The sequence below is a fragment of the Psittacula echo genome (genome assembly GCF_963264785.1).
Source record: "Psittacula echo genome assembly, chromosome: 1".
In the NCBI taxonomy this organism is placed as follows: domain Eukaryota; kingdom Metazoa; phylum Chordata; class Aves; order Psittaciformes; family Psittacidae; genus Psittacula; species Psittacula echo.
The window spans coordinates 163,106,243-163,131,298 of record NC_137735.1 but is presented as its reverse complement, the minus strand read 5'-3'; the positions used below and the strand labels follow the sequence as shown (position 1 = coordinate 163,131,298).

Genomic DNA, 25,056 nt, shown 5'->3' with positions numbered 1-25,056 from the left:
CCCTGTTTGGCCTATTGTTTAATAGCAGTCAAGCCATAGTGAAGAAGAGCAGTGAGGTGTCAGTGGGTCCCTTTGTTTAAGGTACTTCAGCTCTCTGGATCATGGTGATATCATCTAAGAAAATCTGTGTGAATATTGGAAGAAATCATACTTAACTGCCAGGATGTCATGCACATTAGGTAACAGGCATAGTCTTTGTGCACTGCCTAAATGCACTTGCATCTTTAGGTGGTACCAAATTTGGGCTACAAATGTCCACTGCATTATAAACAGCCAAGTAGATGACCCATTATGAAAACCTAACATGATTAAATCTATTCAGTGTGACTTTTCTCAGTTTGACAAGCTACAGCCTCTTACAGGTAACTGAAATATATTAGGTATAAAATACCTTGTGTTTCTATAATGCAGTTGATGCAAGGCAGTTAAGTAACTGAGAATGTGGTTTTTAGGGTCCTCATTTCTGCAATCTGAAAGTGTCTGAGCTGTTTTCCTGGAAAGGTTTAATTCTGTGTATGGGTGATTCAGAGGATGACAGTGTGATACTGCACTCAGTGGATAGGTGACAGGAGAAAAACAGAGATCATTTTAAACCTCATCCTTTCCAGGCTTATGCACCCACCTCAGAGCTGCAGGGAAGGAGCTCTGCTCACTGAGGATGCTGAATCCAGAATCACTTTCAGCTCTGTTAACTTCATAGGGAATTCATAGGAGTTATGATTTCTGTTCATTAAAAGAAAATGAGGAAATAAGCTGGTGGTGCATAGGATTTCCATGTGCATGTGCTTTTCCTGAAAGTGGGAATATTTAGGCCCAGTATTCATTGAATCTGGGGGTTTCACCCACATCATCCCTTTTTCTCTTGTTTGCCAGCAGCAGGGAGCTATCTCCATCGCTGTACTTCCAGTTACACTTCTGCATGGTCGGGAATGGAAATATCCCTGGGATATAAGTGCTCAAGGCTTGCCTGTGTCTGAGCTGTGCTCCTCACGTGAGGTGCTACTCATACCTTACTCTATTTGTGGAAAACAAACTGTACTAAATGGTGTATATTTCTGTATTAATCATGGAATCCCAGACAGGTTTGGGTTGGAAGGGCCCTTGAAGCTCATCCAGTTCCAACCCCTGCCACGGGCAGGGACACCTTCCATGAGAGCAGCTTGCTCCAAGCCCCTGTGTCCAACCTGGCCTTGAACACTGCCAGGGATGGGGCAGCCACAGCCTCTCTGAGCAGCCTTTGCCAGTGCCTCAGCACCAATGCAGAAGTTGCTGTACATACTCCTTTGAATACTTTTAGTAAGGGTGTGATACTTTACCCTTGTAACTCCTGTACACCTCCCCAAAAGCCCCACCTCTGTATTTCAGCTTGTCTGGATAGCATGTGCTTTGGTGAATACAGGGCCAAGCTGCCATTAACATTGTTTTGCTTGGAAATATTGGACTGAAGGTTTTCTTAGATGGCTTTTGCTCTCTGTACAAATAGTAGCAGTCCTGGAGGAAATGGCTGTGTTCAAGTCTTCTGTTTCCTCTTTTCAGGTTCGAAGAAAAAGCTCAGACTGAGCCTCTTAGTGCACTGAAGTACCTGCAGAATGACTTATATGTAACTGTGGATCACTCAGACCCTGAGGAGACAAAAGAGGTAATGATGAATGATCCCTGATTTAGCTCTAAAGAAAGGTAAACTCGTGAAAGTTTTGGGCCTCTTGAACCTTGTTTTTTATTCAGGTTGAAAAGGCTCTACAGGTGCATGACACTTTGTTTTATCATCTATTTCTCTGCACTGAAGATCGTAGTGCTTTAGCAAACAGTCACTTTTGCAACTGCAGTTCCAGATAAAATAGCTTTTGCACTTAAAACAGTGAAGAACTAGGCCTTTGTTTTAATTCCAGGGTACTGGTGTGTATTTTGGGAGCTTTAATTAAAATGTAAACTCTGAAATGTCATGAGTCTGTAGTTGGTTGTGCAGTAGAAAGGGAGTAAGAAATTCACGCTGCCTTTTGGCTTGTCAATATTAAATAGCTCTGGGGGAGGGAAAGAGGCTTTTTCTCTAGTTGATAAGTATTTCTGGAAGCAGATTGTGGATATGCATTGCTTTCTAGCCTTCAAATCTTGTTTCCTCTGCCTTTTTGACTATTATCCAGTAGGCATTTTCTTTTATTTGTTTCAGGCATTTGTTCCCATTTCCTGTTTTGATTCTATGACCCCAGCACGTGTCACTTTACAAAAAGGATTACAGAAAGAGTGAAAAGTGTCAGATAAGGTGGTTTGATTGGACTCTGCCATGAATTTCCACATGGAACTTGGGGCAGCTAACTAGATGCCCAAGCGTTCAGGGTAGAGGAGGAAGAGGAAACCATGGTTCTGACTCTCTACTTGTGTTAATGACTTGGGAAGTGATTTGAGAGTTCCTTCTATGAAGCTGTGATAGGGGAATGGGTGCTGTTACTCCATGCTGAATCTCTGGGTTAAATCACTTACTCTGATAGTTCTAACTTGTTACTTTATGTAAAGAAAGGATCCTTATCCAGACAGTAAAACCTTTTGAGGGAGAAAATGCATCTTGCATGTGCACTGTATAGAGTTGTGGGGTTGGAGGAATTAAGAAGAAAGTATTTACTTGTGTTAGTACCTTGGAACTGATCACACCGGTCATAAATTGTGGTTAGTCTTTATAAAAATCTAATCTGATAAAATATCCAGGTGCTGTGCCTGTAAGTTCTCTGTTAGATGGCTTCTCAGTTCAATTCATAGACTCAGAGAACGATGAAGGGACCTTAAAGCTCATCCAGTTCCAACCCCTGCCACAGGCAGGGACACCTTCCACTAGAGCAGCTTGCTCCAAGCCTCTGTGTCCAACCTGGCCTTGAGCACTGCCAGGGATGGGGCAGCCACAGCTTCTCTGGGGAACATGTAGTTTCACATCCTGTGTAGACCTTTCTAGCAGGGGGAAGGTAAAAAACACCTAATCCTGCATTATTTCAGGTAGAAAAGGAGGTACTTTTTTTATCACTCCTATGCAGCATGCCCCAATTATGCCCCATCTCCCCAGTGTAGTAACACTTTCCTCTTTATAATTGAACTTGCAATAACCTCTAACGTAAAATAACCATTCTGCTGCTCTCTTCATCCCTTCTTCTCCCTCCCACCCACTCTTAAGGCCATGTCCTGTGTCCTCTGATCTCCCATGTTTTCTCATTGTGTGCTGGTAGCCTATGAAAGCCATGTCTCTCTTTGGCCAGTTACTCCTAAAGAGACCTCATGGCTTGCTGTGCCTTTTTGTTGCTTGAACAGGAAACATTTGGGGTGTGATCAGAAAGCTCCTCTCCTTTTAGATCATGCTGCCTGCTGTCACCAGCAGACCAAAGGCACTGCCATAAAGACTCCACGTTGTGAATATCTGGCACAGGAAATCCTTTTAATACTCTACATTTGATATACCCAATTCGGTGTGTAGCGTTTACCTTGGCCACCTTGTAAGAATGAAGGATTTACCTGACTGCATGGGCTCCTCTGAGATTTTGGGGGAAGCTAATAGCTTTATCATATAATGTAGAAATAGAATATATATTATCCCTTTTCACAGAGCATACTAGTGTTGTGCACATTAATGATGTAGCCTCTGAGCCTAAGCTAGCTCAGTACAGCTGGGGAAATATATTGTGAATCATTTCTCTGCAGGCTTAATGCCTGATCCAAACAAAATTCAATAGCTTCTGTCTGGTCTGTCGCATCGACACGTACCATTCAAACTTCCATTCCAGTGGTCTCCTAAAACCATGTCACAATTTCTGGGAGGCTTTTTTGTGTCTTGTTTTTGTTGCTCATTTTTTAATAACATTTTTAATTATGCTCTTCCAAGAGCTTTAACTTCCCAAGTTTTTTACACTGGAGCAGATCTGGCAGGGATATGGCACAGAGCCAGCCTCTGCACTGGTACTGACTGGGTGTATTTCCAGTTGACGTCAATTTACCTTCCGGTTATCACATTGAGTTGGCTTTTCGCTCTGGCATCACGTCTTCAAATAGCTCTTGTGCTTTCCAAAGGACTGACGCAGGCTTTTTGGATTCCATATCAAATTTCAAGCACCAGTTTGGTTGTGTATCTCAGCCCAGGCACCTACATGCATTGTCTTTAGTTGTATCTGAGATCGTCTTAATATCAAAGGCTGTATATCTAATTGGCTTGTTCTGGGCTGGTTACAGCTGTTGAATCATAGAATAGTTAGGGTTGGAATGTTGTAAGGCTTCTTAGCATGGCAAATCCTAAGGGAATTGGTTTCTGCCTGTTGTTTCCCTTCTCTTTAGGCAAACTGTTAAACCTGGGAAGGACCAAGTTTATCCCAGACTTCATGATGTGCTTTTGGAGGCTGGTATATATGGTTTCATGTTTTATGGACTGGTATATGGGTAATCTTATATTACAAGCAGAATTGCACTTTGAGGCAAGGCTGAATTGCTTTATAAGAGAATTTATGCTAACTTAGGCAAGTCCCTTCAGCTGTTTTGAGTTGGGTGCCAAAGAAAACAAGCAGGCTGTTCTTGAAGCTTGCTTTGGTGTTAGTAACCAATTTTGTTTAAAGTAGCACAAATGATTGATAGTAGGAACATACTCCCAGATTTTTCCTCCTTTGGTATGAATTTTAGGTATGTTAATAGGATTATAGTTTTATTTCTGGGGTTTTTATTATTCCAAATGAAGTAGATGACTGCAAGTAATGGGTATCATGCAGTACATGTTTTAGTGGCCATAGGCTCTATGCCAGCTCTGCCTCTGCTGTTGGCCATAAATGCAAACCCAGTTCTCTTTGACTGTGATTCTGCTTGAAATCATAGAATCATAAAGGATTTGGGTTGGAAAGGACCTTAAAGCTCATCCAGTTCCAATCCCTGCCATGGGCAGGGACACCTTCCACTAGAGCAGCTTGCTCCAAGCCCCATCCAACCTGGCCTTGAGCACTGCCAAGGATGGAGCATTCACAGCATCCTTGAGCAGCCTGTTCCAGTGCCTCACCACTCTCCAAGGCTATAGATGATGTTCCTTATGCACTAGAGTCATCATTCCCGGACACACCCTGCTGAGTGGGCTATAGGAGAAATGAAGATGGTACAAAAAATGGCCAGTGCTGTCCATGTAAAGGAGAGCAAGATGAGTTTGTGCATTGAGATTTAGCTCCTGGTGAAGCTCAATCCCATGACTGCTGTAAAATGGACACAAAGTGCAAGCAGAACTTGCAATATGTTTTTCTTGGAACATGGTAGGAGAAAGAGCAAGGACCTGGAGGCCAATTTGAGGCCTGACTAACCTGTGGACTGAGGCAGGAGGCCCCTGTTCGAGGCTGCTTCATACTTTCCATTCTTAAGACCTTGTCTCCAATAAATTTGCCAGATAAAGCCAGCGGGGCCCAAAAGTATTGTTTGAGTCTGCATTAGACTGATATTTCTGGGAAAATTGAAACCCAAATGGGAAAAATAGTTCTAGGAAGGAGCTACGAAAAGCATGCTTCTCCTCTTCGTGTCCTGCTGTGATTCTTTGTAAAGCTTCAGAGTCTGAGTGCTGCAAGAGGAGAGGTTTTGGAAACGAGGAGCCTTTTCAGAAACAGCATTCAGCCCTCCCAACTTCAGCGAGGGATGGCTTCTTCCTCAGAGGATTTGAGCCTCTCTGCTGCTTTGAGCTGTGCTACGACAGAACTGGTCAAAGCTGAGGAACTGTTTTATGCTGTGATCTGAGCACTTGCTGTATATTACAGAGGAGGAATTACGTCTGATTCATCCAACCTGCCGGGTATCCCAAGCAGGAGTTACTCATTCCCCTTTAACTATTTCATTTGGCAGAGGCATGCAGCAAATATACCAAGACTTCTGTATGGCAGAATTGCTTTTTGCTGTAGGTAGAAACAGCTTAAAGTGCACACAGCTGGTAAAAGAACAGTATTGTTGGGAACACAGAGGCCATAGCTTGGGAAGTGCCAGAATTAGTATTACTCATGTCTTAATCTGGCCTCTCTCTGTATGGGATTGATTATATTCATTAACTTCATATTAGCCAGATATCTATAACTAATAGATATATAACTAATATAACCTTATATTAGTTATCCAGATAGATGTATCTCCAAGGAACCCCTGCCTCAGTTCAGAAGGTGGATTTGGGCTCTGAAAGAGAAGTTAATTGTATAACAAAAGGGACCTGTTGTCTTCTGAACAGAGACTTCATTTGGAATGGATGAAGGCAGCGAGGCAGAGGGATTGTCAGCAGAAAACGGGTGGTACTGTGATCAGAGCACTTGAATGCTTCTGCTGGATAACGGAGTTCTGCTCTTTCCTCTGTAGCGGAGTTGCTATGTGACGTTAAGCAAATGGGTTTTCCTAGATGGTCATTCATTAGATCTTTCAGTCTGGGGCCTGATGGGAGAGATTCGAGGTGTGATTTGCTTGAGAGCTTTGCTCCTCTGGCTGCAAGTGGATTCAGGAGCTGTTGCATAATACTCTGTGTGTTGAGAAATCAGGTTCTGGCTGCTTCAAATAGGGGGCCCAAAATTAATCTGGATTTGAAGGGTGTCTGTTGTGATAACAATTAATATGATGGAAAACCTGATGAAGAAATGAATTTCTTCTTTAGAGCAGAGTTTGAGCTTCAGGGAAAAAATACAGCATTGGATATATGCTGTGAACACTGTTTGGGAAACCTGGTCTTGAGGAAGCAGTGACCATCCCATGTGTGGGAAAAAGAGATGGGGTCCTTTGGGAGAACATAATGGGGTTAGTTGGCATTGTAATGCAAATGCAGAGTGAAGCAGCTTAGGCTCAGTGCTGCCCATAATTGATGCCGTTAACTTAGGTGCTTGACTTCTGTGTGAGAAAGAGTTTTTTAAATGTGAAATGATGCATAAAATACAACTTCAGAACAAACGAAACAACAAACCTCAAGGTTAACTGAAGTGCAGTGTCATCAGTGAAGGAGGAGACTGGGTATTGCTTCCCCACACAGCTGGAAGGAAACTGGTAGCCGTGAAAATCCATCATGCATTGTGCAGATGAGGCTGGAATACTTGGCAAAAGATCTTTTCAACGGATTTTTGGTCTCAGTTCAGCGAGTTACTAACTGAATCTTGCTTATATGTTCTCTTAGCTAGGCATCCTGAGCCCCAGCCTCAAGCATGGCTTGCTCTCTGTTCACAGCAGGATGGCTTGCCCCGTTGCTGAGGGAGGCAAGGGAACCCCTCGAAGCGTGTGGATTCATTTTGTCCCAGCAGAGCCAGCTTCATGCGCTACCAGGCAGTTGGCAGCGGGCCTGTAAGGCAATTGTGTGGGATGGAAAGATGGCCGGGACATGGCATTTGCTATCGGGAGCAGCATGGATTTAGCCACAGGTTCTATTGGAACTTTTTGAGCTATTTATGCTGGGCATCTGGTTAAGTACATTGCTGATTCGGAGCCAAGTTAGGCTAGCGGTGAAATACATGTGTAGCATTGCAGTCCCCTTTGATTCATGTAACCAGACCTCCCACTCAAGAGGGTACTTAATCAACCTCTTTCCCATGTTGTGCAGTTTGTCAATGCTGTACCTTGTCTAACCTGTTCTTAAATACCTCTACAGTATTACCTGCGTGTTGTAGCCTCTCCAAAAGATGCAGACTTACTCTGGTGCACCGCTGGCCTTATTTTACACTGGGTTTTCTCTTGGTATCATGTTGATACTGATCTTGCTGAAGTGTTCTTGTGGTTTCTTGAACTTAGGTGTAGATTTACCTTTTTGTAGCAACCTTTTGCGTTTGTGACTCTTGCAGTTTTCTCCTTGGATATTCTGTGGTGGTTCTACAACCTTGAGTCCTTTGAACTTTCTTTACAAGAGCTTCCTGTTTCAGACCACTTGGTTATTTTCCTAGTGCTTTCTTTATATGTTTCTACTTGGTAGAGAGCATCCAAAAGTGATTGCGTTGTTGTAGATGAGACTTACAAGCCTAACAGCAGGAGTACTCAATTTATGTGAAGATCCCACTCCTTTTCATGCATTTTCATGCATTTGCTATAGGGTGATGCTGATCTATTTTAGGTCCTAAATGTGTTTTCACAGAGCCTGTGCACCCCAACCTGTTTGGTATAGCTGTTTTTTCCTGTTCAGAGTGATTTGCACTTTGCCGTAGTGAACTGCACCTCGAGCCATTGTTGTAGCTTTGGACAAGAGTCTGTAGGGCCAGGACAAGGGGAATGGCTTTAGCCTGGCAGAGGGCAGATTGAGATGAGCTCTTAGGCAGAAGCTCTTCCCTGTGAGGGTGCTGAGGCGCTGGCACAGGGTGCCCAGAGAAGCTGTGGCTGCCCCATCCCTGATGTGTTCAAGGCCAGGTTGGACACAGGGGCTTGGAGCAAGCTGCTCCAGTGGAAGGTGTCCCTGCCCGTGGCAGGGGTTGGAACTGGATGGGCTTTAAGTTCCCTTCCACCACAACCCAGTCTGGGGTTCTATGTTTCTATAAGCTGGATGAAATGAAGAAGCAGTCTGCAGCCTGTCTGCTGCCATGCTGTCAGTCTGTCTGAGTGTGGTGTGAGGTCTGTGGACCCATTGAATGTGTCCTGTTCTGTTCACGCGGTTCTCACTGAAAACCCAAAGTGATGCTGACCCTGGGGCGCAAGTGAATCACTTGTGATTCACAGCTCCATTTTGATGTCAAGCCAGTGATGCTTACCACCAGTAAAGTCGTTTGCCTCCCTGGCTGCTCCCTTTTAGCTTAATTTAGATGAGGCCATGATAATTTGTCTTAAATACCATATAAAAGCATCAGAAGTCCTATGAAAATCAAAATGTACAATGTCTATTGCCAGGTCCCATCCGTAGGGCCTGCTGCCGTGCAGAAGAAATCAGTTTGATGTGATACAACTTGTTATTGCCAAATCCACATTGGCTGCTACTCGTCACCTTCCTCACTCCTACATGCCTGCAAATTGTCTGGGTTCCCATTTTGTCTTGCAATTGAAATTAAACCGATGGATATGTAATTCCTGGCTGTCCTTCCCACTCCTTCCCTGAACATATTTGCTTCTCTTCTGCTTTCTTTCCCCCCCCCTTCTTTCCTTTGGGCCATGTGCTGTAAAGACATGCACAGAAGTGGCAAAAGATTATAAGCCTTTAAGGAATCTTCTAATTCTTGAAGGAAACATGACAAAGCACAAAGCTTTGTCTCTATGTGGGTAACTGAAAACAGCAGCCACAGGCAGAGGAAGATTCCATGTTCACTATCAGTAGGACATGAAAGGAGAATAAACCCATGAATGTGTTACTTAAAATGCTTTTGTTCCTGATTCTGGCGTTCCCAATAAAAGGATTTATTTTGATGGGGTTTCTTTAGTTACAAAGACATTGTGATACGAGTTCTCTGGCAGTTCAGAAAGGTTGTGGCCATATAAAGCTTTCTCTGTGTTCAAGAAGTTGATTCTGTGCTCTAGCAGTTACCCTGTTCTCGTGTCGTGTAGTCCTTGCTGAGGCTGCACCACATTGTGGTTGTGCGCAAGAGGCTCTACCTTACCCCTGCTCTCTGGTATCTGCCAGAGAGGCAAAAAAGAGTATACGAAAAATCAGCTTTTAGGGCTCCCAATCAAGTACTTTTCATTGCTTCAACACTGCTCTGATTCTAGGAAAAACCACCCAGCTTGCTCTGCCAAGGTGACAAATTGTGTTGCTCATATGAAAGTTGCTGCAGTTATTCACATGTATGGCACAGTAGCTCCAAGGACTGCGCAAAGAGAACTCAGTAACTCCAGAACCACTCTGACATCTATGAATCTTTTAGTTTTTCTCCTGTGTGCTGTTAATAACACTTTTTTTCTTTGTCCCTCCTCTCTTGCAGTTTCAACTTCTTGCCTCAGCGTTATTTAAGTCAGGCTCGGATTTCGCCACTCTCGGTGAGTATCGTGTATCAGAAGAATTAGACTGTGTTCCCTCCGATAATTGCTATTAGTTTCTACTGGTTTTCATATCAAATGTTACAGTTCACATGAGCTCTTTTTGGTTTGAAAATGCAAAATGCCACCACATAGACATTAGAGAGAGTCTTTATAATGACCAGTGCCCAATGCCCCTCTGCCACCAGTGGTTCTAAACCTGTGCCTCCTGGGCTCATTTTGTAGCTCTTATTACAATTGATGCCTCACTGAAATAAACAGCAGCTTTGGTCAGAATAAAGCCCCTCTTGTCTTGTCACTTGGGAATGTCACAGCGTGGCTACAGCTCTGTTTGCTGTGATAACTGCAGGTCCTGGAGCAGTTTGGTTCACCCTGTTCTTTGCAGAACTAGTTCTGTGGGCAGAATGTCAAGAGCGCAGAGAACAGTGTGGAGGGCTGGAAACAGGAGCTCTGAGCCAAAGCCACAATTTGTTTCACTCTTCTGTCCAGTTAACTCTTCTGAACAGTCGAGAGATTAATCCTGGGCAAGCTATAGGAAGGCTAGCTATAAGCATAATTTACATCTTATAGTGTGTTCTCCTCAAGTCACCGAGCTCTTGCTAAGGAGGATGGATGCCTTCAGTTTTTAATGAACCAGCAATTCCCAATCTAAGCAATCGATGGAAGGAAAAAGCCCACTCCAATGTCAGCCCAGCTGGATGAGGAAGCTCAGCTGAGCTTGTGTGATTTGGAAGGTCTTACTTAGTTGATGTGATATGATGGATTCCTTAAAGGAAGAAAACCTAAGTTTCAGAACGTTGTTTTCTCCCCTAGTTTTAAGTGTTCTGAAAGATAGATTGCTTCTTGACACAACACTTTCTTCAGAGGTTGGCTCTACAGATACATATATCAAGCGGTGCTTCTAAAATACAACAAACAAAACCCCAAGCCCTCTTTGATTTGATTAACTTGCTTGACTCTGATTAACTGAAGAGTGAGTTCACTGAATTAATAAGCATTCCTTGGAGATCCCACTGATGGAAGTCATACAAAGCAGAGGAAATAGTTGTATAGCCCGCTCTATTGTTCTTGCTTTTGGTGGTTTAAGTATGAGGATTTGGATAAGCAATACTCCAGACTAAACCTTCCCCTTTTGAGAGGCAGCACTTCACAAAAGGGGTTTGTAGAGCACCCTTATGCCAAGATGCAGCTCTGATTCAGGGCTCCTGCCGTCAGCAGAGCTTGTCTAGAGAAGAAATGCGTGCAAGACGAGTACCAGTTATGGGTGAGACAGTCGTGAAGATAATGAGGAAAGCCTGAGGACAGAAGAAATGAGGCACCAAATAAAAATAGCTGCAGAGATTTTGTTTTCTGGGACATCAGAGCAGCCTCCTGAGGATTCTTGCTTCCTGCAGTTCTTCAGGGCTGTCAATGAGCTTGACAGCCATTTGCTTATTACTTTTCGTATAGCTTGATTGCAGCGTTGGCTTGGGGTGGCATGGTCTGTGTGTGTGTCTATGCTCATAGTAATAGGACAGAGAGCTGGGGGCCTTGGTTGTTAGCAGAGGCAGAAACAGCAAACAGGTTGAAGGAGGTGATCCTGCTGTTCTACTCTGCTCTTGTGAGACCCCATGTGCAGCACAGTATGCAGTTCTGGTGTCCTCAACATAAGAAGGACATGGAACAGCTGGAGCAAGTCCAGAAAAGGCCACGAGGATGATCAGGGGCTGGAGCACCTCCGATATGGAGGCAGGCTGAGAACATTGGGGCTGTTCAGCCTGGAGAAGAGAAGCTGTGTGGAGACCTCATAGCAGCTTCCCAGTGACTGAAGGAGGCTACAAGGATGCTGGAGAGGGACTCTTCATCAGGGACAGTAGCATAGGACAAGGGGTGATGGGTTCAAACTGAAACAGGGGACGTTCAGGTTAGAGATAAGGAAGAAGCTCTTCCCTGTGAGGGTGGTGAGGCACTGGAATGGGTTGCCTATAGAAGTGGTGAATGCTGCATCCCTGGCATTTGTTCAAGGCCAGGCTGGATGAAGCCTTGGGTGGCATGGTTCAGTGGGAGGTGTCCCTGCCCGTAGCAGGGGGGCTGGAACTGGATGATCTTAAGGTCCTTTCCAACCCAAACAATTCTATGAATATATGAACATCTCTCCAAAATGGACAACTAGCCTATTCCACATTTGGAGCAGTGAGCACTGACTTCATTTCCCCTTTTCTTTCTCCTCCAGGATTCTCGGATGTCGACCACACGTATGCGCAGAGAACTCAGCTCTTTGACACACTAGTCAACTTCTTTCCAGACAACATGACCCCTCCTAAAGGCAACCTGGTGGACCTCATCACGCTGTAACAGAGCAATCACTGGAGATACGGAAGAGGGGAAGAGCATCCATTTTCAGTATTTTCATTTTTTTACTGCATTGATTGACTGCTGGGATGAAGTAATATAGTAACCCCTAGGTGTTTGCAAGGGGTTTTATACTTGTATGGTGAATCCCTGAAGCTTTTCCCTTGGAGTAGGTTAATAAAATGTAACTGACGTACTTCTGACTAAATATATATATTTTTTCTGACTTTGGATTTTGAGTTAGCAAATGGAAGATGGAAAGAAAAGGCTTGGGGGGGAAGAGGATAAAAAATAAAACCCAATCACGCAGTGATTACCTATAGGGGAAAATCATGGGTTGTCTGGAATTAATGATGATGGATTTTATTTGGGGGGTTGTGAGGAAGTGGGGAAGGTTGTTCTTTGCTCATTTGTAGCTAGTCATGGTATATTGCTTTATCCTACAACTCCATCCTCAGCAGCTGAATAACTTGGAGGCAGGACACTGGCACGTGTTGAGGTGATAGTAATGTTGTGTCTTGAGTCTTGTATTGCAGTGTGTCTCTGAAGGGGAGCACGTGTTACAACCTACGTGCCCCCTCATCCCGGAATCGGGCTGAGTAGTGTGTAATTGCATCTGATACCCCATTTAAACCTGAACACCTGCCTGCCTATCTTCTGTTCTCTGAAGCTTCCATTTAAACCTGCCAGGCAAGTGGGAACCTCAGAGAAACCAAGGCAAAACAGGAGTGCAGTGCTCATCATCCCCTTTTCAGTGGATGTTCTGGTTTGGCTGCTGTACTCTTCCAATGGGAATCCGTGCGGGTACTGGCAGGACTGGGTCTTCCATCACACGCATCTCAGCCTCTGCAACCTGGCTCTGAGTTGGGTGTAGGATATCTGAAGCAGATTGTCTTCGTTTACATGCACCTATGCTTCTGTGTGCAGTGTTTGTCGATGTGTAAATGTAATGAGGATTGCTCCCAACAGCTTGTCTGCTCCCTCTGCAGTGCAGCTCATTCACTTCTAAATGCATTTTAGACCTAAATCTGAATGTAAGGGAGGCCTTTTTAGCATACATCCTTTTGAAAGCAAGCTGATGCATATGTATAGAATATGTATTCTTCCTAGCTGAAAGCCTTCTTTATAAACAAGGTAAGGGCTTGGTGCTGCACTGTCAAGTGGAATGAAGGATACACATACCCAGCAGCAGAATCTTTTTGCATTTGCTGTCAGTGCAAACTGGCAGATGTAAATATTGATATGAGACTGCAAAGCTTTATGTCCAGAGCCGTTCATGCCAGTGGGGTTTCGTTGCTGCACCCACTGTGGCTACATGACTCCTGTTGAACTTGATGGAAGTCTTGTGTTTGCAAAGATGATTTGGACTCTGAAATAAAAAGAGTTAGTGAAGTGTCTTTTTTCAGAGCTCGAGTGTCTGCTTGCTTTGATTGCATTGTATTGCCTCTTGATCATGTCCTTTGTGTGACTTTTGTAGTCCTGGTATGTTAGAAATAAATGTGTAACCTCATATTAGTGTTTAATCACTTAGAAAGAAAGGAACAACATGTTGGAGGCTGGCTTTTGCTTTGGCTTCAGGGAGGACCATACAAACACAGTGTTTTTGGTGACCTGTAACTTGAGGAGACTGTTTAGATGTTGTATACTTCAGTGGACAGCAAATCAGATGTCTGGTGGGAGAATCCACTCGGTATGTAGGGCAGTAAAGGAAATCTGTTGGAATTGTTTCTTTGAAACATTGCCATTTAATGTGTTTTCCAGTGACATGGAAAGTTTTACGTCACTGCTGGGCTTTACGAGGTGTTACTGTTGATGCTTTGTTAACTGAAGTAGAGCTTATATGGTACGAATGGAGATGCTGGTGGTGCTGGAGGTGGTTTTCCATTGAGATTAAACTAGGTACTCTTAATGCAACCAGTCCAAATGCAGCCCTCTAGTACTTCAGATTGTAATGCTGTTACGTTCCCCCATCACTTGTTCTCATTCCCTGTGTAGTCTCCAGTGTCAGTTAGGTAGGTGGTGAATCGTGCTTTTGGTGACAGTTTTGTACTCAACCAAGCCCTTCATAAACTTCTGTGTGTACATCTTTGGCTATACATGAGGCTGAACCCAAAAGATACAACTAGACTGAGGAGAAGCCATGGCGAGCAGACAGTACTTTAGGAATGTCAAAAGCTTTGTGGATGGTGGTGCTGGTGAGCAGAGCATTGTGTCAGGCTTGATTAGTGTTACAGAAGTTCAATCAAAACCCATTGTCCTCTGCATCAGGGTGCATGTGAAGCCTGGCAGCTTATGTTCTTGTAGCATGGCATAAATGGATGATTGTCTGAGCGAGGTGAACATTGCTTCTGCAGGACTGACAACCCCAGTTAATGAGAGCACTTCAGGATGATCGAATACTGACCTACCTTTATCCCGAGCAGATCGATTTCAGTTCGCACGACTACAGTTTGTGGCTTACAGCTGGGCATTAACCAGCAGAAGCTGTTTGCTAGGCTTCATCAGCAGGTTTGTGGAGCAGCAGAGGCACCCTGTGGCCAGAGAGGTTAATCCAGAGTGAAAGCTTTGTGGCTTTGCCAAGGGTCTTTCCTGCTTCTGTGTCCTTCAGGAGTCAGAATGAAATGCTTACTCTGCATTGGTGTGTGCTGCACTACCTGCTTTAAAACCTAATTAAAACTTGGGAGCACTGAAGTATAAAGTTCCTTTTGAAACAAGCCAGTTATTGACAAGCAGCGACAGGGAGAGTTTGAATGTAATTACATGCAGATCTTTTAAGATGCTGGTGATGTTCCAGGAAAGCGTTGGATGTGATTAGGACAGAATTAACTGAAGTACAAACTGCAAAGAGAACCTGAAAATGTTGCACAGCCCACTGCATGCGGTGGTATAAATAGCCAAGCTGTGCGTAAGAAGTCTCTGAACCTCACCCTTACTGCTTGCAGGCTGGAGCAGAGACTGCTTTTTAGCTTAGACAAGACTATATATGCCTCTACTTTATACTATAAGGTGGCGTTGTGTATGGATTTAGCACCTGTGCACTCTAGTAGCTGGTCTCTAAGTATTAACTTGTAAATAAGGGTATTGCAAAGAAAGGAGCAAGTAGGGGACTCATTTGTGGTGACTGGGGTCTTTAAAGCCAAAGTTACACGGTTCTGGTATGGTTTTTAAAGCTGTAGGTAGTCAGGGTGGGATAAACTTGTTACAGACAAGACTTTAGTCCTGATCTATCTTTTGAGATCTAGGAGTTTGGTTGTTCCCTGGCACTGGCTTTCAGCATAGCTGCCCTTACAATATTAATCAGTAGATCATCTCTTTGGAAAACTTTATTGTATATGCACATATACAGTAATATTCTATATATGAAAAGTTGTTCCTATCAATTTATGCATTCTTCCAGAGACATAAAGCCCTTCTGATTAGATTTTGGGTCTCTGGGATTAGGCATAATTGAGTTCCTTAATGTTTGTCTTATACAACCCCTGATAGTAGCCATGAGGCAGAAGTCCTTAAGAGTTCTTCCCAAACGTCTTCTCTAAGCAAGTACTGCTATCACAGTGTGACCCCACATGTTTTCATGTGGCAGGTGGCAGCAGAACCTGCCTCTGTGATGTTAAAACTGAGATTACAGCCGCCTTCCTGCCCTTTTTCATTTTGAGGATGCCATTAATACTGAGCCTGTGGAGGCAAAGTGGTTGTTGAAATGTACTTTTTATCTTCTGGCTCTTTTAAAGGCGTTACATTTGTGACATTTATTCTTAAGCATATGTTCCTTTTGCTGAGTATAATGAGGAAGGAGAACTTTGCCTTGGAAGAGTTTAGTTTGCCCTCTCTCTGGACAGCATCCTGTATGTGTAGTTTAAGTAGTCATACCCAGATGTAGATGTGAACATCAGGGATTTGGTGCTGTGTGTCCCAGGATGGCTCTGTGTGCACAGGTACGAACTAGCTCCAGGATCAGAACGTTAATAGCAAAATGCCACTCTCCTTTTGGAACATCAATCTGGGAAGACCCAGTTGGAAAAGCTTTTTCATTGAGTTTAATCTCAATGGAAAAAGGTATTTGCCGTGTGCAGTCACAACTTAGAGGGAAATCAGGAAACTTTCCTAAAGAGCATACTAGAGCTTCCTGTTATGCAGCTTGTACCAGAGCAGGGATGCGGTGCCAAGCTTCAGTTATTGCTGAAACGTTTAGGTCACTGATGATAAGATGGTAATAAAACACCTGAAAATGTAATGACTTCAGGAGTCAATAAGCAAATGAACTGGAGCCACCTATTTGCAGGAGGGCAGGCTCTTTGCAGAGGGCTAGTGGCCAGGGATTGTGATGCCTTCATCTGTGTAGCCAGCAGCCACAGGCGTCTGGGTCTCCGTTAGCTGTTTGTTCTTCCAGAAGAGACTCCTTCCAAAGCAGGCAATGACTCTGGAAGAGCGTTTTCCATAGGGCTTTGTGGGACAGCTGTTTTCTGCATCGTTTTCCTCATGTGTGCAGGTTTTTAGAAGGGAGTTTTCTTCGTCACAAAGTTAAACACTGAGCGCGTGCTGCCGTGTGAGTGCTGCTGACAGCAGGTGATAAAGTGAGAGCTGTGTTCTGACTGGAAACTTGTTTACTGCTCTTATTGTAAGATAGATGAGCATTAATGCTGCTTGTTTCAAATGCAGGAGGGTGGCAGGTACCTGCAGCTAGTAATTCTCTTGCTGCCTGCTGTAGTTCAGAACTGAGAAGGAAATATGTTTGTAGAGCATCTTGAGTGAAACCTCTAGGACAAATTGGCTCTGTGCACCCTTAAACTACATCTCTGTACATGCAGTAACTCTGTTGGTGTCCTCCTGTGCTGCTTGTGGGGAAAACGGCAAAAAATCATTGGATTTCCATTTTTGAAGTAGAAAGTATTTCATTTTTTTAAAGTAGAAGTATTTTCATTTTTGAAGTAGAAAAATGTCTTCTGCAACCTTGAGCCCCAGTGTGCTTTGAACTCATAGTTGACTGGCATTGAAGGAATGTTTGGCTATTGTCAAGTGAAGTCCTGACAGTAAAAACAACCCAGGTATGTCTCTGGAAGTGCTTGTGTTGTTTTATAGCTGCACATATTACAGAAACAGAGGTGGGGCCAGTTGAGAAGATGAACATGATTGCTGTTCTCATAAGGGGGGGAAGATTCTGGAAACTCTGAATGGACTTGGCCAAGTTAATATGTACATGTGATAATTTGGAGAGATGGGCCTTTTCTTTTTGTGAGAGTTTAAAGCAATTACATGATTTGTTCTTAATATAGATTGATAGTCATATGGAAGCTGTAAACAGTGTTGAAAGGTAAATGTACTGTCAGAAGCTTGTTAGTGTATCTAAATGCCTTTGGGTATGGTAGAGTTCATTGTAGCCTTTCATGGGAAAGGTTAGGCTGGAAAGGATTCAAATTGTGGTCATAACTTATAGGCAAAATCCCTGTTTTACTGAAAGCCTCTATTATATTGAAAAGTTAGAGGGGAAAATGTAGGTTTACTGCACTGGAACCATTAGAGCAGTCCATGGCTCAGGGCTTGGATAAATTGACTCCAGATGCTTTTATCTGGAAGCACTGGATCCAAATGCGGTTACAGAGGGAAAGCTAGTTAATGACCTGCTTATTGCCATTGGAGAGTCCCATAAGAAAGCAGCACAGTTGATGCCAGCAGGTATGCTCTTGGCATTCCTCAGAGGCTAAAGAACTGAATGGAGTTCTGGATTATCCACCTATGCTTTGGCTCTATACGTGAACCTCTGAGGAGGACAGTGATTGTGTGGGTTGTCTGTATCACCAGCTATATATCTTAGGGCTAGAGGTCTGCAAGGCAGCATCTTCCCCAAGCGGAGATCCTCGAGGTAACATATTGCTGCTGTCTCCTTTGCTTCCACCTACTTGAACTCAATTTGATGGCAGTGAGCTCCAGATACTTGCTGTGACCCAAATTCAGTGCTCTGCTTCCAAGTATCTACAGCCACAGAGTTTCTTACGCTGCTGTCAGTGTATCAATTGAGTATCCTGAAATCTTAATTTATACTTGGTGCAGACAGAGGTACATGATGCCTTGGCTTCCAGCTGTTTGCTGTATGTCAGCACAGCTTTTACTTACTACCTGGAGACTGTAAGTACTTGAGTGCTGTCAGAAATCACTTGGCTCTGTTCAGCTCTAATGTGGCATCTCAGTTCATCCCTGGGAAAAGTGATGTGAGCGAATACCTCAAAACTGGCTCTACCTGGTTAGACGTTTGGTTTTGCTACTCATTTGAAAGGAGTAAGCTATCACTAGCATAGATGCTGACCAGCATGATGGTCAAGGCATGGTGCCTTAGGTATTCCCCTCTATTTTGACTTTCTCTTCCCTGTGTGACCGTTCACTGCTATTAAAATGCTATGTCTTCAGACTTCCCTAAGGTTAATGGAGTATCACTGAAGAATTAAAGGTTAGAGATGTGTGGTGGTTGTTGGGGCATCAGCTTCTCCATGTGGCATCATATTCCAGCTGCTTCCTTTGCAAAACTCCTTACTGCTGCCTCTGAAACAGGAAGGATCCTTGGGTTTCACGTTGTTCTCCCCAAGGGCTCTTCCTCCTCCAGGGTAAGGATGGGGATATGTGGGAGCCGATTTTCCTGCAGAAGGACTTGTGCCCTTCCATGAACCGCGTTCAATGCTCTGATAAGCTTCCCCTTCTGTCCCTGTAGGGTTTATTTTGCTTGGCCCCAGGAGTGTGATAGCTGTTTGTCAGAAGAAAAAGGTGATGACACCAACCCCAGGTTTCTGCCACTTGCTTTCACCATCCCAAGTCTTCTATTAGTGAAGACAAACAGCTTATAGTTGGGGTGTTTGGGTTATTTCTGCAGTGTAGCAAAGGGAATGGGAAGAGAAATAAATAGGCTTGGGGATAAGGTGGTGGCTCATGGGTGTTGTGTTTGAGATGTGGTCTGTCTTGTGGAAGGACTTGAAGATTTAACAAGTAGTTCTGCTGTTTAGAGGTTTTTATTCCAGCAAGCTGGATTCTTTGGCTCTTTCTCAAATGGAAGGGATGCAATACCAGGATCTAGTCGTGGAGCTTCACCTCGAGCTTTTGCCCTCTCCACCCCAAAGACACTAAAGACAATAATACAAGTCCTTTTCCCTCCTCAATCCCTTTTGTAACAGGGGCAACAAAGCCCGCTGGGTTTAACACTGCTCACACAGTGCAGCACAATCAGCTATCAGAGCAGGCCTTAAGAGACTGTTAAAGCCTTTTCTGATGAAAGCTGCCAGTGAGATTAAGGGAGATTAGCTGCTTTTTAATTACTGTGATGGTGGGGAGGCTGGACCACAACAGTGGCTCAGTGGTTGCAGTCTGCTCCATGTCCCAAATACCAATAGACAGGTTTCTCTCCCTAATGATGACAAAATACACTTTAAATATCCTGACTTTGTAACTGGCTCCCAAGGAATCCAGTCAATTATTTTGTGTTTCACTTAAATAGAAGAGTGTGAATGGGGTCTGCTGATTGAAGGAGGCTGAAAAGTGAATTCATCAACCCAAAACTCAGCTTTTAAAAGGGGCAAAAGGCTCTTATCAACCCTAGGTGTGAGTCTGTGAATTCACTGCGTATATAGTCCGGTGATGCTTCTATCTCCGCTTGCCCTGCAGTCAAAAGGTGACAGCTTAATTTCCTTCCCCAGGCAGTGTGGAGACCTCCCATACTTGAGAAGACTTTTATCTATCTATGGAGGAGATAACTCTTGTTGCTGAGTCATTTTCCCTTTCTCATCTGCCACTGTAATTGGGAAGGCAAAGGAGCAGTGGAGGCTGAGTTTTGCCTTCATCTCTCCCTCATCATTCCTCTCCTTCCTCTGTCTCCCTCCCCTTGATGTTTTGATGTGCAAAACACTTTTCACTTCAGAAGCTGCTGTGCTGGGTAGTGGAAAAGAAAACAAACCCCTTGTAGCTTGTTACTCTTTGCTAAAGCTGTATTTTCTGCTGTGCCTTCCAGCTCACGCTCCTCCACAGCAGGAAATGAGGGGATGCTGGAGAGGCCTTTAGGGAGAGGAAAGAGCTTAATTACACAAATAAACCTGTTTGTAGGAGTTCTTGAGCCTTGGAGGCCCTGACCTTGCAGACCAGGTTAGAAAGTTAGAGCCTGTTAGCTTGTTCGCAGTCAATGGGAGATGAAGACCCATCCTTGTGGCCCGGGGTGATGTACATCCTGTACATTTAGATGCTGCAATGCAACGTGCCTCATTTAGACGCATCGAGCCTCAGCATCTTCCCTGTGAATGTTTGACTTTGCTGAAGTAACTTCTCTTTTAGATTATAGCATACACAGGATTGTGGTTAAACACCAATATCTGGCTGGCTGGACACCATCACCTGGTTAGGGGTGGTTTTTCAAGCTGTTTCTATGAGCTGTTGCCTCTACTCTTACCATAACACTGTATTGTGTGGTGTTTGTATTGTGTGAGGACCTTTAATGTTCATTATCTCGTCCTCTACACCCTCATGTGGTCCCCAAAACCTGGTTTTCCCTCTGTAGTGCTTGGAGTTGTGAGTGTCCAACCGTTGTCCACAGTTTGGCCTTTGTTTCCTGTTGTGGCATCCCACATGAAGCATCTCTCCAGCAATCCCACAGACCGGTGTCTGTTTGAATTCCCTTTGGTTTGTGTCCTGCAGTTGTTGTCTTGGGTACCTGACCAAAGGAATGCTGAACCGAGGGGTGCAGACAGCCCTGGGCTGGAGAGGAGCATCCATGGGGAGCACTGTGACCTGCACACAGAGCAGTCAAATACTGACTAGACCAGAGCCCATGATGGTTACAGGCATCATTCCTGGGCTCTGGTGATTCCCCATCCCGCTCTTTCCATTACAGATGATCTTTGTTCAGCCTGGAGTATGATATTTTCTTCCTTGGTACAAATCATCTCTGATGGTTTCTGGGTCGACGTGTAAGCGCCATGCTGTACATAAATGAATGAGTGATACAAGGAATATTACAACTGTAGTTATGTTGTATGTAATGTACATAAGGAGAGAATGTATTTTGTTCATTTTTTTTTTTCTTAATAAAAATGTATATGCCAGCAGGGGTGTGTGAGATCCGTTCATCCTAACAGTGCTTGCTCCATCCTTTGGGAAGAGTGGCTGGAAAGCTGCTCATAGAGAAGGACCTGGGGATGCTGACTGAACATGCACCAGGCAGCCAAGAGGCTACCAGCATCCTGGCCTGTATCAGCACCAGTGAGGCAGCAGGGCCAGGGCAGGGATTGTGCCCCTGTGCTGGGCACTGGTGAGGCTGCACCTCGAATCCCATGGGCCCCTCACTACAAGAGAGACATTGAGGTGCTGGAGCGGGGCCAAAGAAGGGCACTGGAGCTGGTGCAGGGCCTGGAGCACAGTGTGATGGGGAAGGGCTGAGGGACCTGGGGGGTTCAGTCTGAAGAAGAGAAGGCTCAGGGGGGACCTGATGGCTCCCTACAAGTGCCTGAGAGGAGGATGGAGCCAGGAGGGGCTGGGCTCTGCTCCCAAGGAACAAGGGATGGGACAAGAGGAACCGGCCTCAAGCTGCACCAGGGCAGGTTTAGATGGAGCTGAGGAACAATTCCTTCCCCAGAGGGTGCTCAGGCATTGGCACAGGCTGCCCAGGGCAGGGCTGCAGTCACCGTCCCTGCAAGTGTTCACACACCGTGGAGACGAGGCCTCAGTGCCATGGGTTAGTGGTGGCCTTGGCAGTGCTGGGAATGGTTGAACTTGGTGAGCTGAAAGGGCTTTTCCAGTCTGGTTGATTCTGTGATTTTAAGTCTGTGAAGGCCTTGTGAGAGGTATTGTCAACGAGGAGGTGGGTTATGCCTGGGTGGCTGTCACTGTTGCTGCTAGAGGAGCCTCCTGTGTCCTTCCACAGCACAGAACAGCTGAGAAAACACCCTGTTTCCTGCAATCATTGATGGGCTGGGTCAGTGTCCCATAAATCCAGCCTGTGCTGAGCAGCTGCAAGAACTTTTATTGAGGAGGAACACAGAACACAGGCTGATGCAACCCATCAATCTTTAATCATGGAATGGTTTGTGCTGGAAGGGACCCTAAAGCTCATCCAGTCCCATCCTCTGCCGTGGGCAGGGACACTTTCCACTGGAGCAGCTTGCTCCAAGCCCCATCCAGCTTGGCCTTGAACACTGCGAGGGATGGGGCAGCCAGCCCTGGAATATTGATATTTGAATCTTCCTTTTTCTAGTTCCTTTGCATAAGTGGAAACTTAACCTGGGTCAAAATGCTTTATTTTGGGCACTTAAAGGTAAATGGAGCTGCTGAACTGTCCATGCTGCTGCTGGAGAAGATCCTGCTCTTGCCCTTGGTGTCCCTCCTTCATCAGGGTCTTTTGGCTTAGGGGTTTGAGGTTTGATTCCCTCCTTTAGAGCATGACCCGAGTGTAAGGAGGCGCTGCAGGCTAGGTTTGAGTTGGGATGAAGTTCAGAAACAAGGGCAAGCTCCTTCCCTTCCCTCCATGGGCTTAAAGGTGGCAGTAAATGAAGCAGATGCTCTGGTCATGGTGGGGCTGCTCTCACCCCCATCAAGTGAGCATCTCACCCCTCTGAGCTTTCTGTGTTTTGAATTACAAGACATTTTCCACCACTGTCTTCCTTCTGCATGGGAAATCCCAGACAGGTTTGGATGGGAAAGGACCTTAAGCTCATCCAGTTCCAATCCCTGCCATGGGCAGGGATGCCTCACTCCAGACCTTAGCACCCGGAGCACAAGTTCTTCTACATCTGAAGGACTGGGTTGGGTTTGCTCCTTCTCCAGTGTTTTCCCATATTCTTTGCTAGGAGAAGCCTGCAAGCCCTGTGCTGCGTTTCCGAAGCTCAAATCCCATCCAGTGGCAACACCTCCATCACTCAGCCAAGAAATGAGCCTTTTACATAAGAATGTTTATTGACAGAAATACATGATGCTTTCAAAATATATTTGTAGGAAAATGCAAGAATAATCTCTACAATCCAGTTCCTCAGTAAATTCCAGTGTAAATCAGACTCCTGTCCCCGTGAGAGATGCTGCTATACAGTACGTAAGAGCTCTAGTATATGTGCAAGGTTCAACGGGTAGCCGCCTTTGGGAAATAGGTTCTCCTTCTGCAGTCCCTTATGGATTACGTCTTCTCCTGTATGTCTTCTGTAGGCAACAACAGTCACAGGATCAACCTCAGCGCTCGGCTCATGGCACTGTGAGCGGGAGATAAATGGTCCGAAAGTATTTACACGCTCCATGTGAATCTGAGGATAGAAAAGTCTCTTGCAAGAACATCTGAGCTGCTTGTGAAGCTCCCACCAGGAGGTAAGAGCAAGAAGCTCTTTGTACAACGTGTTGGGTGTTAAAGCTGGTTTGGGGGAGAGAAGAGGAGCGTGGGGAAGGAAATGCTGGGGTAGATTTGTTTTACCTGTGATTTTTGGTCTAAATGTTATGGCTACAGTCTATAGTGGGAAGGATTAAGGCCAAAGATGCTCAATTACTGCATTTCCTACCTGTTTATGTCTCTTTTTTGATCCCAAAAAAGAATGTTCCCAACATAAAAAACATACTGGTTTTATCTTTTTTTCTTTTTTTTTTTCTCATGGAAATAGTTCTTTAAATAGGGGGAAGGAAAACTCTGCTATAAAATATCAGTGGTTTAAAAATATGGTGTCTGGAAAAATAAATAAACGTACAATTCCCATTCGAATAGAAATCACTGTAAGCACTTGCTGAGCAGTCAGCATCTCCCCTGGGCTCTGCAAGGAAACATCTCAGCTTGCTTCACCTCAAGCCTTGCGAAGGATTCTCTTGGAAAGTCTTTGGACCCGATTCATTAAAGCACTTTGGCATCTCTTTGCTGGGAAGGGGGATCTTTAGGCACATGCCCAAACGCCACTGCCTGGAGATGCTTTGCCAAGGGCATCCCTCCAGCAGCTCCTGTGGCCAAAACCCCATCCTTTGGCTGCATTTATCCCATGCCAAGGGCAGGAACACGAGGTCACCGTGTTCCTTGGGGCAACAGGGAAGCGAAGGCGCTCGGAAAGCAACTGCAAATGCCAAGACCAAGGTTCTTTGAGCCTTGCTGCAGTGTTAGAGGTGAACTTGGTGCTGCCATGGCACAAGGTTACGTGGGCAGGAGGTGTTCTCCTGCTTCGTGTTGAATTGGATCCCCTCCCAGACTGGCCTTTAGCTTTTTCTTTCCTTACTTTTTGCCTTTTAAGCCCCCTCCCTCCGGAATGACTTCCCCACAGCGCAGGGCAGGGGTAAGTGAAGGGTGCTGAGTACATCGCTGATGAGTAGCAGGACTATTTACATACACAAATATATGTTTGAACACTTCAAACTCACTGCCCTTCGGTGCAGGAGAGAAGGGAGAAGAGCCAGGCCCTTGGAGAAGACGTCTTCTGCCAGCTTCTGTCCCACCCCGACCCTCTCTTTCACGTGTATTCCCAAGGATCAAATCGATCCATGTTTCTCCAAGCTTTCCATCGCTCAGCTCTGCTTCTCCCCTCATTCAGGGCAGCCGTGGGAGCAGATCCCCATCGTGTTGACTTGGTGGCAGAGCCCGAAGGGAATGGGGTGTTGTGCGTTGGTGAATGCCTGGTTTATGGCAAGCAGGGGAAAGGAAAGGCCGTGCTCAGGCATTGCTCTTCATCTACAGCCCCGGTGGCTTGCAGAGGGCTTGGGACCACCACATCCTCCTGTGTTGATGGATGCTCTCATCCAAATGACCTTCCCATCCTCTCCTCCTTTTCCTATGTGATAAAGGATGAAGCCCTGCTCTGATCCCTGCCTCTGCCAGGGCTTAGCTGCTTTCCCAAATCCAGAGCTAAGGTG

The 25,056-nt window shown here is 45.0% G+C and overlaps 1 protein-coding gene across 6 annotated transcripts in view; it reads left to right on the top strand.

The window, feature by feature from the left end:
* The window catches only part of MKLN1 (muskelin 1), a 115,442-nt gene extending 94,143 nt beyond the window's left edge, over nt 1–21,299 (top strand). For all 6 annotated transcript variants that reach the window (XM_080619191.1, XM_080619196.1, XM_080619194.1 and 3 more), the window contains 3 exons: nt 1,537–1,639; nt 9,840–9,894; nt 12,107–21,299. In XM_080619191.1, the coding sequence (XP_080475317.1) occupies nt 1,537–1,639; nt 9,840–9,894; nt 12,107–12,228 (280 nt within the window). In that variant the 3' untranslated portion in view covers nt 12,229–21,299. The remainder of the gene's footprint in view (nt 1–1,536; nt 1,640–9,839; nt 9,895–12,106) is intronic.
* The last annotated feature ends 3,757 nt before the right edge of the window (nt 21,300–25,056 follow it).